The sequence below is a fragment of the Gopherus flavomarginatus genome, chromosome 6 (assembly GCF_025201925.1).
Source record: "Gopherus flavomarginatus isolate rGopFla2 chromosome 6, rGopFla2.mat.asm, whole genome shotgun sequence".
Taxonomy (NCBI): domain Eukaryota; kingdom Metazoa; phylum Chordata; order Testudines; family Testudinidae; genus Gopherus; species Gopherus flavomarginatus.
The window spans coordinates 95,453,186-95,470,601 of NC_066622.1; the positions used below are offsets into that span (position 1 = coordinate 95,453,186).

The following is a 17,416-nucleotide window of genomic DNA, read 5'->3' on the forward strand; positions in this document are numbered from 1 at the left end:
TTCACTTAAAAAATTATTAGAATATTGAAGTTAAAATGGAAAAATACAAATATTTGCTCAGTTACATCAGAGAATGTTCAGTGGTCAGAAAGTGCTCTGCTGAGATACAATGCAAACATTCACTTGAGCCATGTATATGTGCCAGTTTTCCACTTGTCATCAGGCGATCCCCATCAATTTGCCACACAAAAGGAACTTCACAGTGCTCTGTTCCATTAAATATGGTAAAATTCACCCCTGTGCAGAGGGCCTTCACAAGGCCTTATACAGTTAAGTCTTGCCTAAACTCTGTGCTAAGGCTTAAAAAGAACTTAAGTGGTGTGTAGAGTTTGATCACAAGCCTTCAGGGATTTGCATGTGCTCAGATCCCCACCCATCTCCCCTGCTTTGAAAATGTTATTAATGTAGACTTTTTATAATGTCCTCAGGCAGACCTCAAAGTTGGAGCAGTATTTAGCTGAATGCTGCAAGTTCAGACCTCCCTCTTTCCATCCAAATCCTGCTGTCAGTTGCAACTCTGAGAGCTTGGGGTAGAATCTGTCCATTGTTTCAAGCTCTCTGAAGTTTCAGGAAGACGGTTGTGTATTGTGACATGTTTGTGTCACATCTGGAAGGTTTTATTCACAGTGATTAGGACTAGAAACTTTTTATTTTAAATCAAAGTCTAAAATTTGGAAGACTTTGATTAAACTGGTGCAGTGAAAGAGTACCCTCCTAATACTCTTCCTAGAGTCACTATGGTGTATATACAACAGCCTTGATGGTGCATTGTGCAGGAGGTACTGATACTTAATGAAGCATTTAATTGGGTAAAATACAGTTAATCTAAAATCACCACACAAGTATTATTTACTGTTTAAATCTCTCATAGAGTGTCTCTACATGGGAAAGGTCTAAAGTATAATTTAAGGTGTGAATTTAAACATACAGTTATACCAGTTTAACTCTCCATGTGGACACCTAATCAGGAATAAGAGTGACTTTTGTGGGAGTTAGCTTATGTTGCTTTAGAAGAGGTTTAAGCTAGCCCCCCCCCCTCCAAAGTTACTCTTATACTAAAATAAGAGTGTCCACATGGGGAGTTACACAAGTATAACTATACTGGCTTAATTATACTGGTATAATTATATAGATATAACTGGTAAAACTTTTTCATGTAGACAAGCTCTTAGAACAGGGTTAATCAGTTATTTTTGGTCAAGGTCAAATTTTCTTGGGCAAGGTATAGTCAAGGTTCAGACTCCAGAGAAAATAATATTATTAATTATTAGTATTTTATTATGTAAATAAAAAGATTTTGGGGTCTGTTCAAAGTGTCTGGCAGTCCGATTTGGCCAGTAGTCCGCCAAGTGACTACCCCTGCCTTAGACTTAGTGAGCTCCAGAGGGGCATAAGGTGTCTGCTTGTACAAAGTTCATTTCAGGATTGAGGCTTGAAGACCTGACTCTTGTTATACTAAAGTCCATTACATTTGCACTTATTGCTAGAGTGGTGTAAGGGGTCCTTAGTATAAGTGAGAATCAAGTCCTTAGTTTTCAGATATTCTTTTATGGATTGCTTGTGCTACTGGCTTGTTCTGGAACTGCTCTGTTTGCTAATGCTCAATCATGGCATTCCTTACATCAACCATGAAAGGGTTTAATTAGCGTAGGGTCACTGCTTCTTACCTTACAGTTTAAACAGCTGATACAACTATTTTTTGTATTGTTTTTTAGGCAGATTTAGAAAACAAACCAGTAAATGGCCTCAGACCAGAACTCATGGAATGCAGTATATGCGGTCATGGTGAAAAATACAGGGTGAAAACAAATCAAACAGTATCCTTTGAAAATGTACAGTCTAATGAAAAAGAAAGCATGACAGGCTTAGAAGCAGAGAAGTGGACAGATAACGAAAAACCATCATTTAGCATCTGTGTCAATGGAGATATCCATGGAACTGTGACAGATAATGAACACCTTCAAAATTTTGAAGAAGAAAGAGCAGTCTCTCCTAGTGAGTTAGTTGAGCCAAAAAAGTTGTTTGTACAAACCATTAGAAATGGCATTAAAAACATACATTATCCACCATCAGAATCAGATGTATCGCAGACAAAAGTAATTGTAGAAGAAAGGGCAGATTTGACAAACAATTGCAGAGAAAACAACTCTCCTTCACATCAAACAAATACTGCTAATCTGAATAATGTTGTAAGCACTTTAACAACGGGTGTTTGCTGTGCTCATCCAGAAAAACAAGGAAATGTTTTCTTGAGGCAGAAGTCAAACTGTATCTGCAAGACCTTTCAAGGATCTGACAATTCAGTTTTGCAAACTGATTCTATCGTGAACACACAGGAAAGATCATGTTACACACCTGTGCCTGAAAAGGAAGTCCATGTTGAAAAAGATGCTGTTAAAATACCAAACAAAGAGACACAACTTGAAAACTCCTCACTTCAGCCAACTTTTTTGTCCCTGATTAAAAACAGAAATTTAACCATAGAGCAGGTTGTAGCTATTGAAGCATTAACAAAATTATCAGAAGTCCCATTAGAAGCATCTGCACCAGATAAAACAAAAAATATTGAACATGCAGAACAAACAACGTCCCATTTACTCCATAATTACAAAAGGGACATTTCCTGCTCTTTGACTTCTTCTACATTAAAAGAAATCAAAGAGACTTACTTACAGAATGAACAACATCTCTTTAGTCGCTATGCTCGTTCACAGAAGCAGCCCCTTAATAAGGCAGTATTGTACAACGGTCAAAATACTGTTTCTGAACCCCATGATAAATCTGTTAATACTACCGATGGATCATATAGATCACATGTATCCCCCAGAGATACCAAATCTTTATCTGTTTCAGTACCTAGTGCAAAGTCATGTTCAGGTCATACTACCAAGAAAAACTCTCTATATGATAAAGTTACCATTGCTACGTGTTTTAATAATTCATGTAATGTCCATCAAACAAGTAGCAAATTGAGCCAGTTTGAGAAAAACAAAGCTTATAATGATCTGAACTTGAAAAGTAATTTTGCAATGAAGGAAGGAGGAATTCACAGCCAGGATGAAGAAGATGTAGCTACACAGTTAACTCAACTTGCAGCAATAATTGAATCAAATCAGACAAGTCCAGAGCAGAAGAATGATGTAAAGACATCACTTCTCAGTCTAATATCACATGAGATTCAGCCAAAACATAACCAGGACCAGTGCCTACTGAAGAAAAAACAATCTGTGTTTATAAGGCACAATTATAGCTCATTGTTAGTAAAGCAAAAACAGCCAACACATAAAAAAGGAAAAACTGTACCATGGAAACAAAGACACAAAAAGAAGCCTCAAGTACCGGACTATCAAGAAAATAATCAAAAACAGCAAGAGCAGTTGGCATACCAGCATAATGAATTGCAGGACATTTGGATATCATCAAAACCACTTGGTCGTACCATGCCACAGGATTTGAAAATAGCTGCATCAAAAAAAAAATCTCCCAGAACCAAAGTACAGAAGGAACTGAATCAAAGTACTTTATCATCACAACAAAAAACTAGATTATTTCTTCCACAAACTCAGATAAAAATCCATAGACATCTACCTGAGGTACCATGGGAGAAAACAAAAGACAGGCTGTTTGGCTGTGAAGTAGTAACTAAGCACATTAAAACTGTAGGCTCCAGTGACACATTAGGTATTGATCCACTGAAAAGTGACATTGTTGTTACCTCTTCACAGTACAATGGCCTGCTGTCCAGTAATCCTATGGTTGCTTCACAACTTAAAACAGAATCATATTCAAACAGACCAAGTGAAAATGTACAGATGTTTACAGAAAAATATAATAATTCTCAGGTACAGCAAACAATGAATGTCATTCAGACATATCCCTTGCCTCAAACACTTAATCAGTCTAACCAGAGAGCTCATGAAATATCTGATGAAGGCCAAGCAAATTTTCAGCAGAAAGCTGCAGATCAACAATTGGATCAGAAGTTGCAAACACTCCCAGTTACCTGTTGTGAGACCCATTTACCACACACAATAGAAACTCTCAGGAATATAGATTGTGCAGGTGAAATTACAGTTCTGACATCAACAAGCTTGGGTACTGAAAACCCCCGGAGTATAGGTGACTTGGGATGTTCTCCGGCAAAGAATACACTCAGCAGTTTTCTTGAATCTCCTATGAAGTTCCTAGACACTCCTACAAAAAATCTGATCGATACACCTACCAAAAAAGGACAGTCTGAATTTCCAATCTGTGACTGTGTTGGTAAGTGCCTATTAGGTAATTATTGCATGCACCTTTCAAATAATATGTATTCACATCACTCCTCTTAATAGAAGAAAGCACCCTTTTACTATTTTTATGTGCAGACCTCCGTCTCCATGAGGGTCATTGTTTGCTGCGACCTTGCCAATTAGACATCAAGGGGAGGGAGGAAGGTGCTTTTCCCTCCACCCCATCTTATGTGGGTAACTTCAGTGAGGTGGTTTTATGGGCTTTCTCTGCCTTGCAGTTGGTAAGTTTTAAGTCACCAGATCAGTGATTGGCCTGTGTGGGGAGGGAGAGACATTCATTCGTCCCTCCAGCTAAGGGCTATCTTCCCACCTTTGACTTTGTGACCACTGGCTTGGTGCATGGGAATGGGCTCCAGTTCATCAATCATTGTTTTCAAGGTTAGGAAGGAATTTCCACATGACAGATTGGCCAAGCCACAGGGAATTTTTTGCCGCCTTCTAAATACTGCACAGGGCTGACAAGGCAGAGGAGAACATTCATACCTAGAATTTGAGATAGGGCACAGATATGGGTGATCGTGATGCCTTAATTGGTGGTCCTTACAACTGGTTTGTCACAACTGTGGTGCGAGTCCTTGCAGAAGGATTATGAATGTCTGTTATCCCAGAGTCTGAGGGCTTGTCTACATTATAGGGGGGATCGATCTAAGTTACACAACTTCAGCTATGTGAATAATGTAGCTGAAGTCGACATACCTGGATCTACTTACCATGGTGTCTTCACTGCAGTGTGTCAATGGGAGACGCTCTCCCGTCAATTCCCCTTGTGCTTCTCGTTGAGGTGGAGTACCGGAGTCAATGCTAGAGTGACAGGCAGTCGATGTATCGTGTCTATACTAGACACAATAAATCAACGCTCGCTGGATCGATCGCTGCCCGTCGATCTTTCTGGTAGTGTAGACAATCCCTTAGCTAGGGTGTGGGAGATGAGGCTAATGGCATAACAGTTTGTACCCATGGTGTGGGACCTTGATGCCTTACATAGACACAGGGCATCTTCACAGGGTGAAGCTAACGGTTTAAGGGTATATCTACACGCAATGTTGACACTCTAGCTCTAGGAATGTGGTGCAATGTAGGGAAACTCTACTGCCCACCCTGTTTCTTAACTGGCAGTGCTGTTGATGGGACTCAGGCGCCCATGAGCCCACAAATACATAAACTGCATAATTAACTCATTTGTTGGCAGTCTCAGTAGAACCAGTGACTGCAGTTTGAGAAGGCTTTATATTGAACTATCATCTAATCTGAGAATTGGACTCTCCACCCTGTAGGCTGTCACATTGGCAGGACAATGTTCTGAGGATAATTAGGACATCAGTCTCTCGGGTTGTCAAACTATTAAAATGAAACTTTGTAATTTCTTAATTTTTAAAATGGAATGTTCAATGAAAGTGTTTTGCTTTGGTTTGTGTTTTATTTATTTTTGTCTGTTTGTTTTGAAATTTCACATAAAATGTAGGTTTCAGAGGAAAAACACACACAAACCCCAGCCTGTCTGCTGCCAGCTGCAAAACAGTGAAGAACATCTCCAGGGCTTGGGGTGCAGTGTGCTCCAACAGCCCTCCCCTGGGGGATAACTTATCCTTGCCCCCTCACATACCTACCCCACGATGCAGGATAAGAGATCCCCAGGAGACTGGGGGGAAGTTTTGGGGCTGGCTCTCACTCACTGCCCTCACAGTGCATGCTACCCAGGCACCTCTGCAAACGCAACCCTAGGGAGGGTGGGGGCTTCCTGGGAGCAAGGAACAGAAAGCAGAGCTAGACCAAGTAATGGCCCTGCAGGGAGAGAGAGCAGGAGAGGTCCTGGCAAAGCACGACTGGGGCAGGGATGAGCCCAAAATCCTGGCAGCTGAGAGCCGCTTACCACCTGTCAGCTTTGCTCCCTGCTTTGGGCAAGCTCTGCGGAGCAGAGAGGAGGATCCAGAGCAGGAAGAGGAAGCACACTTGGCTAGGCAGTAATGGCACTTCCAGCCGCTACACTGGCTGCCTGCAGCACTGCTCCTCTGCTGCTGGGAACTCTGGGATACATCTGGAGGACTTCCAAGACCCAAGTTAAACGAGAGGCATGTGCACATAGGAAAGCAATAGGGCTTGGACTGTAGGTCCCAGCTTAGCACAGGCTCAGACCCTCCAGCTCTGCAAGGCCCTGGGACCCTGGGTCTGACCTCAAGGTTGGCACAATTGGTGTGTGGATGCAAGGGTGTTGCTCACACTGCTATGTAGACATACTCTACATGGGGGAATGCTGTGGGTAGGGATTGTGGTGGGAAGGGACTGCAGTCCACAGGTCAGTATGGGACCCCATAGGCCTTCAAAGCCTACAGTGAAAGGACACCTTCAGGACTCAGGTTGGCCAAGGAATAAATCTAGGGGGGAGAAAGGTAATTCCACTTCATGGAAGATTTCAGTATTTTGAAAATGGGTTTAGTTTTAATTCAGAACACTCTCCCCGCAACATTTTGAAATTCACTACAAAATGGACTGAGGCTGTGGCTCTGGGTATCTCCTTGGCAGGGCTGCCCTGGAGCCAGGAGTTCCCTGCTCTCTGGGGCTTTGTGTACACTAGCACTTTTGTCAGTCAGGGCTGTGAAAAAACCACACCCCTGACTGACATAAGTTTCAGTGACAAAAGCGCCAGTGTGGACAGTGCTGTGTCAGCGGAAGATGCTCTCCTGCTGACATAGTTAGTGCCGCTCGCTGGGGGTGGTTTAATTATGCTGGCAGGAGAACTCTGTCCCATCTGCATAGAGTGGCTGCATGGGAGACCTTACAGTGGTACAGCTGCAGCAGTACAGCTGTGCCGCTCTAAGGTCTGTTGTGTAGATATAGCCTGTGGTAGTCCACCTGGCAGGCTGACCAGGAGCTAAGCAGGTGAACTGGGAGAAAATAAGGCAGATTTCCATTGGAACATTGTCAAAATCAAACTCTCTCTACCAAACATTTCAATTTTGACAAATTGACAAATTTTGATGGAAAGATGTTGGAATGTTTTTGACCAGCTGTACCAGGTAACTGTTTTGGTTGATTTGTTCTGAGGTCTGGCATTAAAAAAGTTTAATAAAGTTCTGGCTAGAAACCTTCAGAACAAATGTGGTGTTCAGAGTTTTACTGACACTGCTTAACTGGTGGCACCAATGATATGTAGTTCTCTCATGTTTTCTGACTTTCAGAGAACTCAGGTGACAAAGATTAAGGGTTTGGCTACACTTGCAGCTGTACAGTGCTGGGAGTTAAAGCTCTCTTCATACAGCTGTGTAGGGAAAGCGATGCAGTGTGGCCACACTGACAGCTACCAGTGCTGCGGTGTGGCCATATTTGCAGTATTTGCATCGGTGTTGGGAGTGGTGCATTATGGGCAGCTATCCCAGCGTTCAAGTGGCTGCAACGTGCTTTTCAAAAGAGGGGTGGGGTGAAGTGTGACAGGGAGCGTGGGGGAGAGAGAGTGTGGATTTTTGGAGCTAACACTGTGTCAGCACCCTGCCTTGCAAATTCTGACCACTTCCCCCACCCCTCTCTCATTCACTCTTAAATGCAAATAACCTTCAGACCAGATAAGCAGCTGCTCCATGGGACTCCCTCCCCCCTGTGCTGTTTCTCTCCTCAAGCAAACACTAGCTGTGGACATTCCCTGTCTGCCTCTGCTCGAGCAAACAATTGCTGTGTTTGTTTTTTAGATAAGCAGCTCCAGGAGCCCCCAGTTCACAACAAAACAAAGAGAGGCATCACAACAAAACAAAGAGAGTTCTTTAGTTAAAAGCATTATGGGAAAATTCCAGAGGTCAGTTACAGGGTAGTAAGATTAATCACTGTTTACACTGGCACTCCAGCACTGCAGCACCAGCACTGTTCTCTTTATTCCTCTCGTCCACGTGGAGTACAACCAGCACTGTAGCCAGGGAGATACAGCGCTGTATGTGCCTTGTCAGTGTGGACGGGGAGTAAGTTACAGCACTGTAAAGCCACCACCAGCGCTGTAACTCTCAAGTGTAGCCAAGCCCTAAGGGTATGGCTACACTTGCAGCCATATAGCGCTGCCGCGGGAGCGCTCCCGCAGCAGCGCTTTGAAGTGCAAGTGTGGTCCCAGCGCCAGCGCTGGGAGAGCTGCAGGTACTCCACCTCCTCGTGGGGATTAGCTTACAGCGCTGGGAGCTGCGCTCCCAGTGCTGGGGCAGTGTTTACACTGGCGCTTTGCAGCTCTGTAACTTGCGCTTGGAGGTGTGTTTTTTCACACCCCTGAGAGAGAAAGTTGCAGTGCTGTAAAGCGCCAGTGTAGCCAAGACCTAAATCTGTGGCAGGTTAGTGCAGGGGTGTGAACTAAATCACTCCCCAGCTTGTGTGAACTAAATCAGATCAAACAACAGAACATGCTCATTGGGGCTGATTTCTTATTCTGGTCCTAAAATTCTGGTCTTGTGCATAAAGCACCAAATAGAGAGTGAGGAGATTTGTGTCGTGTTCCCAGTTCTGCTGCCGGTTCCTGTGTGACACTGGGTTTAACTTCTCTATGCTTTAATTCCCCTATGTCTAAACTGAAGAAAGAAAATTTCCCTACTTCAGAGGGGTATTGTGAGGTTTAATTCATAAATATTCATAAATATTTTAACTCTCTCATAGAAAGTGCTCTAGAAGTACAAAATATAGTTGTTGTTGTTAGTTGATTTATTTAGAATGTCAAGGAAGAAGTCCATTATCAGGTTATGGAAGACAGCAAATTTCACAAAGGTTGCATTTTATTGCTTCTTTAAGAAAAGGCCTATTAATATACTATGTATTAATCATGATTAAAGGCTTTAAGATTTTATGCATTTAATTCCATTTTTGTAACATTTAATTATGTAACAAACTTGTGTAGTTATTATTTAATGTTGTAAATAAATTTTGTAAATGCCAAATTTATTTTTCTGATCCTTCCTGCAGAGCAAATTATAGAGAAAGATGAAGGCCCATATTATACACACCTTGGGACAGGACCAAGTGTTGCTGCTGTCAGAGAAATAATGGAAAACAGGTGAGAAAAATCAGTTCACTACATAGTGATAAAAATCATTTATTATTGTATAAACATGAAAGAAGAAAATAATATGGTACAGCTGACATTATGTTTGGCCTTTGCCTGCCTTCGCCTCTTTTCCCTCCCAATAGTTATTTGTACCACATCTTCTCTTTCTGATATACATGGACTGAACTATTGCATCAGTACCAAATGTTGTCATCTTTTTAAAGCAAAAGCAATTTCCAATCTTGCCAAGTGCTGGGTTCTTTCAACTCCCAAGGAAGTCAAGATTTGGTTCTCAAGAGCCCTGTAGGCAAACAAGCAAATATATATATGCAGAAATATAGAGAGGAGTCAAAATAATGAAAGAATAAATGAAGTTATAGAACAAGTTCTCTACATACAGAAATCAAAGAGACAATTTCTTTTTCCAAAATGACACAACACTAGCTGCAGTAGTTTTTTGGGGGAAGAAAGGAGGATTTTAAAATGGTATTTGCAGATTTATTTTTAATTTAAAAAGTGCTTTTTCACATCTTAAAATAGACAAATATTTTGTTTCTTTTCAGTTCCCAGTTTAAACTACTAACAGGTGTTTAAAAGAGCATCTAGTTTATATTCATAAACTTTTCATTTTATGCAGGTATGGAGCAAAAGGAAGTGCTGTAAGAATAGAGGTAGTGGTTTATACAGGCAAGGAAGGAAAAAGCTCTCAGGGTTGTCCGATTGCCAAATGGGTAAGTTTTTCTGTTAGTGTAATTCTGTTTTGTGCGTTTACATTTTGACAATATAGTTTTGCAGCATAAATGGCACCTGATGCTTGGTTGAATATGTAGTTCTTCATAGATATCTCCTGCCTGTTACAGCTGAGGAAAACGTGCACTCATGGTATTGTTTTATATTTTTAAGCTCTGGTTCATTGTGTCGTAATGTAGTTTACTCTACAGAAAGATAGAAAGGTGCTCAAAGGAGAAGTGACCAAATCAAGAAAAGGAGGATCATGACAGTTTTTGGAAGGTAGAGTCTCTAGTGAACAACGTTACTGTGAGTAAAAGAGATAAAGGAAGGCATGGTTGCTCAGGAGAGATGGAAAGCTGTGCAGTGACATTTTAAAACCACCTTTCAGTTCTGTGAGTGCCTGAAGATAACAAACAAAGTGTGGTGGAAGTGGATAAAGAAGTGCAGCTTTGAGATACCGTAGCACTCACTACTATCTTTGAGGAAGTGAACTCGGATCTCGGAAATGTAGATGCTATAGCATTTAGTTTTTACCCTATGACTTGTATCACTTTATTGTTTTATGGGAGCCAGGAAATGTGGTAACAGAGACAAGTTTCCGGAAGGAGCTAGGAAAGAACTGGTTGTCTTTATTCTTGCTGGAACGGTTGATGTAGGCAGAAATCTTGCAGCTAGATTTTGGAAATCTTAATGGAGGTGGTTTTAGAAATATTTTCATTGTGACATTCAGGACTATCTAATCAGAGGTAGATTTAGAAAGTAATTTCATAGCTGAAATGGTGAAGATAAAGTGTATATAATAATACAGTGACTGTACAACAAAAACGAAGAGATTTATATACATGTGCATGAGCAATATTGTATGTTAAGCACATATTACCTATAATTTTGGAATTACCAAATCATTTTTTGAGACTTAGCACAGCAAGTGTTCCTCATTACATGTGCATGTGATGTTTTAAAATTCATAAGTTTTAAGTGAATTGAGGACCCAAAAAAAGATTATAAAGTTCTTTTCACAGAGGAAAATAAATAATCTTCAAATAGTGTCCCTGTGGGTCTGCCCGTGCACCCTAAACACCCTTGTGTTCTGATACGAGGATATATAGCGGGCCACGCAAACTTTTTGGCCTGAGGGCTGCATTGGATTTCCAAGATTGTATGGAGGGCTGGTTAGCGGAGGCTGTGCCTCCCCAAAGAGCCAGGTGTGGCCCGGCACCACCTCCATCTGACCCCTCCTGCGTCTTGCCCCCTGATGGCCCCTCCGGGACTCCTGCCCCATCCAACCCCCTGACCACCCCCGGAATTCCTGCCCCAACTGCCCCCCGCCACCCCATCCAACCCTTCCTCTCATTCCTGACTGCTCCTGGAACCCATGCCCCTGACTGCCCCCTGCTGCTCCATCCAACCCCCACCCCGCTTCTTCCTGACTGCCCCCCGGGGACCTCTGTCCCAACTGCCCCCCTGCCACTCCATCCAACCCCCTCCCCTGCTCCTTCCTGACTGCCTTTCGGGGAACCCTGCTCCTGACTGCCCCCCGCCGCCCCATCTAACTCCCCCCGCTCCTTCCTGACTGTCCCCCTGGAACCCCTGCCCCTGACTGCCTCCCACTACTTCATTCAACCTCGCCCCCTGACCACCACCCCGAACTCTCCTGCTCTCTATCCAACCCGTGCTGTGCCCTTAGAGCGCAGCCTGGAGCACCAGTGGCTGAGAGTATTACAGCTGCTCTGCCCAGAGCACCTGAAGCCAGCCACGCCACCGTGCAGCAGAGAGCACCGGGTCAGGCCCCAGCTCTGCAGCTGTGCTGCCCCAGGAGCTCACAGCCCCGCCGTCCAGAGCATTGTGCTGGCAGCGGAGCGAGCTGAGGCTCTGGAGGAGGGGGAACAGCAGGGGAGGGGCCGAGGGCTAGCCTAAGGGGGCAGGAGTTCAGGGGCCGGACAGGAGGGTGGCCTGCGGGCTGTACTTTGCCCACCTCTGGTATATAGGGAGTGGGCAGACCCACTGTCCCTCAAGTTACTTCTCTACTGCCTGTGGCTTGAGCCAGAGTGTTGCGGTGTCTGTTACCTAACTATGCAGCTTGCTATCTCTCTCACTTATCTTCCTTTCTTTTCTTTGGTATTTTTTTTCTTTTTCTTTGTTTCTTTCTTTGTTATTTATGCTTTGTGGAGAGGGGTGGACATTCCCTTCCCTTTCTCTTTTGCCCAGTCTGTGCCTTGATCTGCAGCCTTGTATATGGGTTATGTCCAGCACGCTGGGCTTCAAACTCTGCCAGATCAGCCATAGGTCTTTTCCCACCCCCCCGGCAATGGACATTCAAGTTGCCTCTACTGCCTAGGTCAGTGGTTCTCAACCAGGGGTACGCGTACCTGGGGTACATGTAGGTCTTGCAGGCAGGAGCAGCGCCAGGGTTTTTGGCGCCCTAGGCAGGGGTCCTTCCGCGTTCCCGGTCATTGGCGGCAATTCTGCGGCAGGGGGGATCCTTCCATGCTCCCAGTCTTCAGGGCACTTCGGCGGCGGGTCCCGGAGCAAGTGAAGGACCCATCGCAAAATTGCCACCGCTGACCCAGAGCGCGGAAGGACCCTCCACTGCTGAATTGCCGCCAAGGGCAGCAAAATGCCGCCCTCCCAAATCCTGGCTCCCTAGACGACCGCCTAGGCCGCCTAAATGGAAGCGCCAGCCCTGCTTCCAGGGATTACATTAATTCATTAGATATTTGCCTAATTTTATAGCAGACTACATAAAAAGCACTAGCAAACTCAGTACAAACTATACTTTCATACAGACAGTGACATGTTTATACTGCTCTATATACTATATACTGAAATGTAAGTACATAGTTATATTCCAGTCGATTTATTTTATAATTATATGGTAAAAATGGAAAAGTAAGCAATTTTTCAGTAATAGTGTGCTGTGACGTCTGTTTTTTATGTCTGATTTTGAAAGCAAGTAGTTTTTAATTGAGGTGAAATTTCGGGGTACTGAAGACAAATCAGACTCTTGATAGGAGTACAGTAGTTTGGAAAGGTTGAGAGCCACTGGCCTATGGTCAGACTCACATCATTTCCAAATGTAAGTTCTGCTCAGGTTTTAAAGCATATCTAAGAAACAGAGGGAGGACAGACTAAAACTCCTGTTGGTAAAGCACTCTGTGAGACTCGGGGGGGAGGAGGGGTATCAGATTCACCCCCTGTACTTTGGATCCAGTTGCTCAGAAAGCCCCGGCAACCATCTCTGTGACAAGGTTAACCAAAGACCCTGGAGGTCCTTCAACACCATCTGAACCCTCAAAGAAGAAAAGACCCCTTTTTCCAGAATGGGATAAGCAAATGGGAAAGTCACCCTATTGATCTGGGTCTCAGGAGACCTAGTGTCCTCACATGGGTACAGCTGAAGGTCCGTCCCCTCCAGTACCAAGGGCAGAGCACCAGCTAAGAAGACTATGCCGCATACCCAGAAGCAATCAGGTAAACAGCTTAGAGTGCCATTGGCATCAGCACCGAACTCAGTGCCTTTGAAACACAAGGACTCCAGAGCCAAGCTGAAATTGTCATCAGTATTGTCTTCTATAGCCAGACATTGAAGGCATACTGATCACACTTCAGTACTGCCTCCAGAGCCATCTGACATACTGACTCCTGAAGGTCTCTATCCAGAGTCCCCAGTACCATCCAGGGTCCTACTCCATTAGGACCTTTGAATTACAGGAGAGCATGAATCATCATTGCTGAGGGGTTCCAAGAGACACGTTCAGCCAGGACCAGCTCACCTCCTGGAGCCTACTTACCCTCAAGGATCTTCCTTTTGAGGGGCCCTTAGTGATGCCACGTGTCACTTCATTCTCTTAAAGATTATCAGGTTACACTATGCTCTCTGGGCCACCTTCGGCAAAGGGAAAATACAGTAGATTACAGATGGCTCAATGGTCTTGCATATTCCACTACCAGCAAATAAGAATAGCTGAACTCTCTAGGAAGAAGCCCAGGTTCACTAAGAAAGGATCAACCTCTGTAGGGGTTCTCAAACTGGGGTTAAATATAGGGGAGTCACATTCAAAGGCTTGCACTGTGAAAGGGGTCACCATTACAAAAGTTTGAAAACCACTGCTCTACAGCGAACTCCCAGAAAGTGACATCCTCAAAACAACCCCTTTGACCCATTGGTTGAGGGTCATGAACATTTTCCTAGTTTGGATCCTATGCTGCACCTTTCCCCCTTCCACCTTTATGGGGACCATCTCTCTCATTTTCTATTTTCCTGGGGGCTTATCACCTCAGAGAGGTGGAGCTTGGAGGTGATTTCTACAGGTTAATCCATCCAGTTCCCGTCCTTACTCCATGCCCCTCCCTATCATGTCCCTGTTCATGTACCCTACTTACAAGGTTCTCATGAGGCAGGAGATACAATCCTTCCTAACACTGTGAGCGATTGAATATGTTCCCCCAGATTTAGTCAGAAAAGGGTTCTATTCCTGATACTTCCTCATCCCAAAGAAAATCTGGGGAGAGGGGATGGGTGGGAGACCAGTTCTGGATCTCAGGACCTTGAACACCTTTGTCTGCTCTCAGTGCTTCAGGATGGTAACCCTAGCAGTGATGATTCCCTCTCTGGATCTGGGAGATTGGTTTGTCACCTCAACCTTCAGGACACTTACTTTCATATCACCATACACCCCTTGCGCAGATGTTTCCTATGTTTTGTGATTGGCTGGGACCACTACCAGTATCATGTCCTACCTTTTGGCATTTCCACCTCCCCAAAGGTCTTTACCAAAGTTCTCTTGGCCACCACATCCCATCTTTGCCAGATGGGAATAATTATCTTTCCCTACTGGATGAATGGCTCCTGAAAAATTGCTCATTTCTTGAAGTACAGATAGCAACCAGCACAGCCTTCTCTCTGTTCCACTCACTAGGCCTTTGCATCAACAAGGAAAAGTCTGCCCTCACACCCACTCAGCTAATAGACTTCATTGGGGCCCCTCAGGACTCTTCCACTGCCATAACATACTTGCCAAAGGACAGATTTGCCACAATGTCCAGCCTCATTTCAGCAATACAACAGAGCCCACAAACAACACAGGGCTTGCCTGAAATTTCTGGGCCATATGGCAACCAGTACATTTGTGACGCCCTTAGCAAGACTGCATTCCTGGTGTCTTCAGGAATGTCTGAGAACTGTCTACATTCGAACAACCACAGTCTATCCAGGCAGGCATCTGTACCTTGGAGGGTCCTCGATTTTCTAAACTGGTGGAAGGATCCACAAAAGGGGTGTGGGGGAGTTCCATTCTTGCAGCCTGCGCCCACGAGGATCATTACTACAGATGTCTCCCTGATAGGCTGGAACGCATGCTTCCAAATCTCACAGCTTACGGGGAAATCGACCCCACAGGAATTGATCTTTCCTATCAACTAGGGCTGTCAAACGATAAAAATAGTTATGATTAATTTAATTTAAATTTACTTACACTGTTAAACAGTAATAGAATACTATTTATTTAAATATTTTGGATGTTTTCTATATTTTCAAATATATTGATTTCAATTACAACACGGAATACAAAGTGTACAGTGTAATGGTGGTCAAAACATGAAGGGACATATGAATGTTTTGCACATCTGGCATGTAAATACCTTGCAACACTGACTTCAACAGTGCAATGCAAACGCCTGTTCTCACTTTCGGATAACATTGTGAATAAGAAGAGGGCAGCATTATCTCCCATAAATGTAAACAAACTTGTTTGTCGTAGCGATTGGCTGATATGTAAAAAAATTTACATTTATAAGTTGCATTCATGATAAAGAGATTGCATTGTAGTACAGGTGAATTGAAAAATACTATTTCTTTTGTTTGGCTTTTTTACAGTGCGAATATTTGTAATAAAAATAATAATATCAAGTGAGCCCTGTACACCTGAGTTAACTGCGATTAATTGACAGCCCTATTTATTGTATAATTCCATATTTCCTAATCTGTAAAACCAGTGAGTACAATGTGGTACAATAGTGAACTCTTAAGTGTGAGGTTCAGCTTTTGGCTCTAGTTAGTATGAGAGCATTCTGATCCTTGTCTGGCTAGTTTAACTGCCACTGTGCAAAGATTCTGGTAAGCAGTTTTAGGAACCTCTTCCCTCTGTTATTAAGAAGAGATCCATCCCATACAAAATATACTATTTTCAGTTCAGATACTTAGTATTAGAATTTACAATTTATATTCTTAATGCAAAATGTTCACGGAAAGTGGCTATATTTGGGATTTGAGCATGGCAGAAGAAATTTTGTTGTAAACTTTGTCTATATCAAATGTTTTCACTATTCTTCACCAATCACAGTCACAAAGTACCGTTACTTACCATGAAGCAAATAATATTGTGAATGTGATGAGAGAAAACTAAATTAAAAAATTTACTCATAGATCATATTTAACTCTAAGTGCACAAGAAAAAGGAGTTTCCATTTCCTATTGATGTCAGTAGGACCAAAATTTCTCCCTTTGAATTCTATTAGCACTTTGGTACCTGTAATACTGTTTTTATAATCAAATGAGCTAAACTGCGTGTAACAAATGTAAACATTGGGCTCATTATATTCTTATACACTGACAAAATAACTTCCACAGACTTGCATTTTTGTGACTTCTATTTTATTCATCATCAAATTGTGTTGGCTTATTACATACTCCAGGTCAGAATTTTGCCTAAGATTTCAAAATTGTATGTGTAATAAATATGTGATCAGCTACTATCTCCTTGTTCTGTGCCATATTGCCAAGGTGAATGCATCTCTTTTACTTGCTTTTTTGTACTTAATGTCATTACCTTACATTTCTTCATACTGAATTGATAAAGCCAGTATTCCTGATCTTAGTCATTCTGAATTGTTTTGTCCTTGTTTGTATGAAATGCTAGCCCAATTGTATAGTAGAAGCAACATGACATTACTGCACATTCTTTATTGCAGGCCATTGATGTATGAAGTGAACACAATTGGTTCCATTATCTTATCAGTGTTTGTGACAAGAGCTAAGTGAATCATTCATAGGAAGTAATTTACTCAGTTAATTTAGCCTTGTCTGATGGCAAATCAAGATTTACTGTAGTTAATTTATGTAAAATATTTTGCTGATTAATTTTCTGTATAGGTTGATCATGAGCAGTTCACTCTGGGCCTGATCCTGAACTACTGTAGTTACTTACTTCAGTGGACGCAACATCAGGCTCTGTGTGTATTTGATACTTTGAGAGTATAACTCTTTTTTGTATAATCCACCTCCCATGAATCCCTTCTGTTGATTGCATTGGCTTGGGCCCATATACACTAAAAAGTCTTGAAGAAGCCGCTGGGGTTTTGCATGGAGGTAGGAGATAAGCGGAATTAG

At 42.9% G+C, this 17,416-nt stretch overlaps 1 protein-coding gene across 6 annotated transcripts in view; it reads left to right on the top strand.

Annotated features, from left to right (window-relative positions):
• TET1 (tet methylcytosine dioxygenase 1) overlaps positions 1 to 17,416 on the top strand; it is a 127,625-nt gene that overhangs the window by 49,403 nt on the left and 60,806 nt on the right. For all 6 annotated transcript variants that reach the window (XR_007775138.1, XR_007775139.1, XR_007775140.1 and 3 more), the window contains 3 exons: positions 1,716 to 4,263; positions 9,216 to 9,306; positions 9,935 to 10,028. Coding sequence is in view for 3 of the 6 variants with exons in the window: in XM_050959262.1 (XP_050815219.1) it covers positions 1,716 to 4,263; positions 9,216 to 9,306; positions 9,935 to 10,028 (2,733 nt within the window). In the remaining 3 variants the exon portion in view is untranslated. The remainder of the gene's footprint in view (positions 1 to 1,715; positions 4,264 to 9,215; positions 9,307 to 9,934; positions 10,029 to 17,416) is intronic.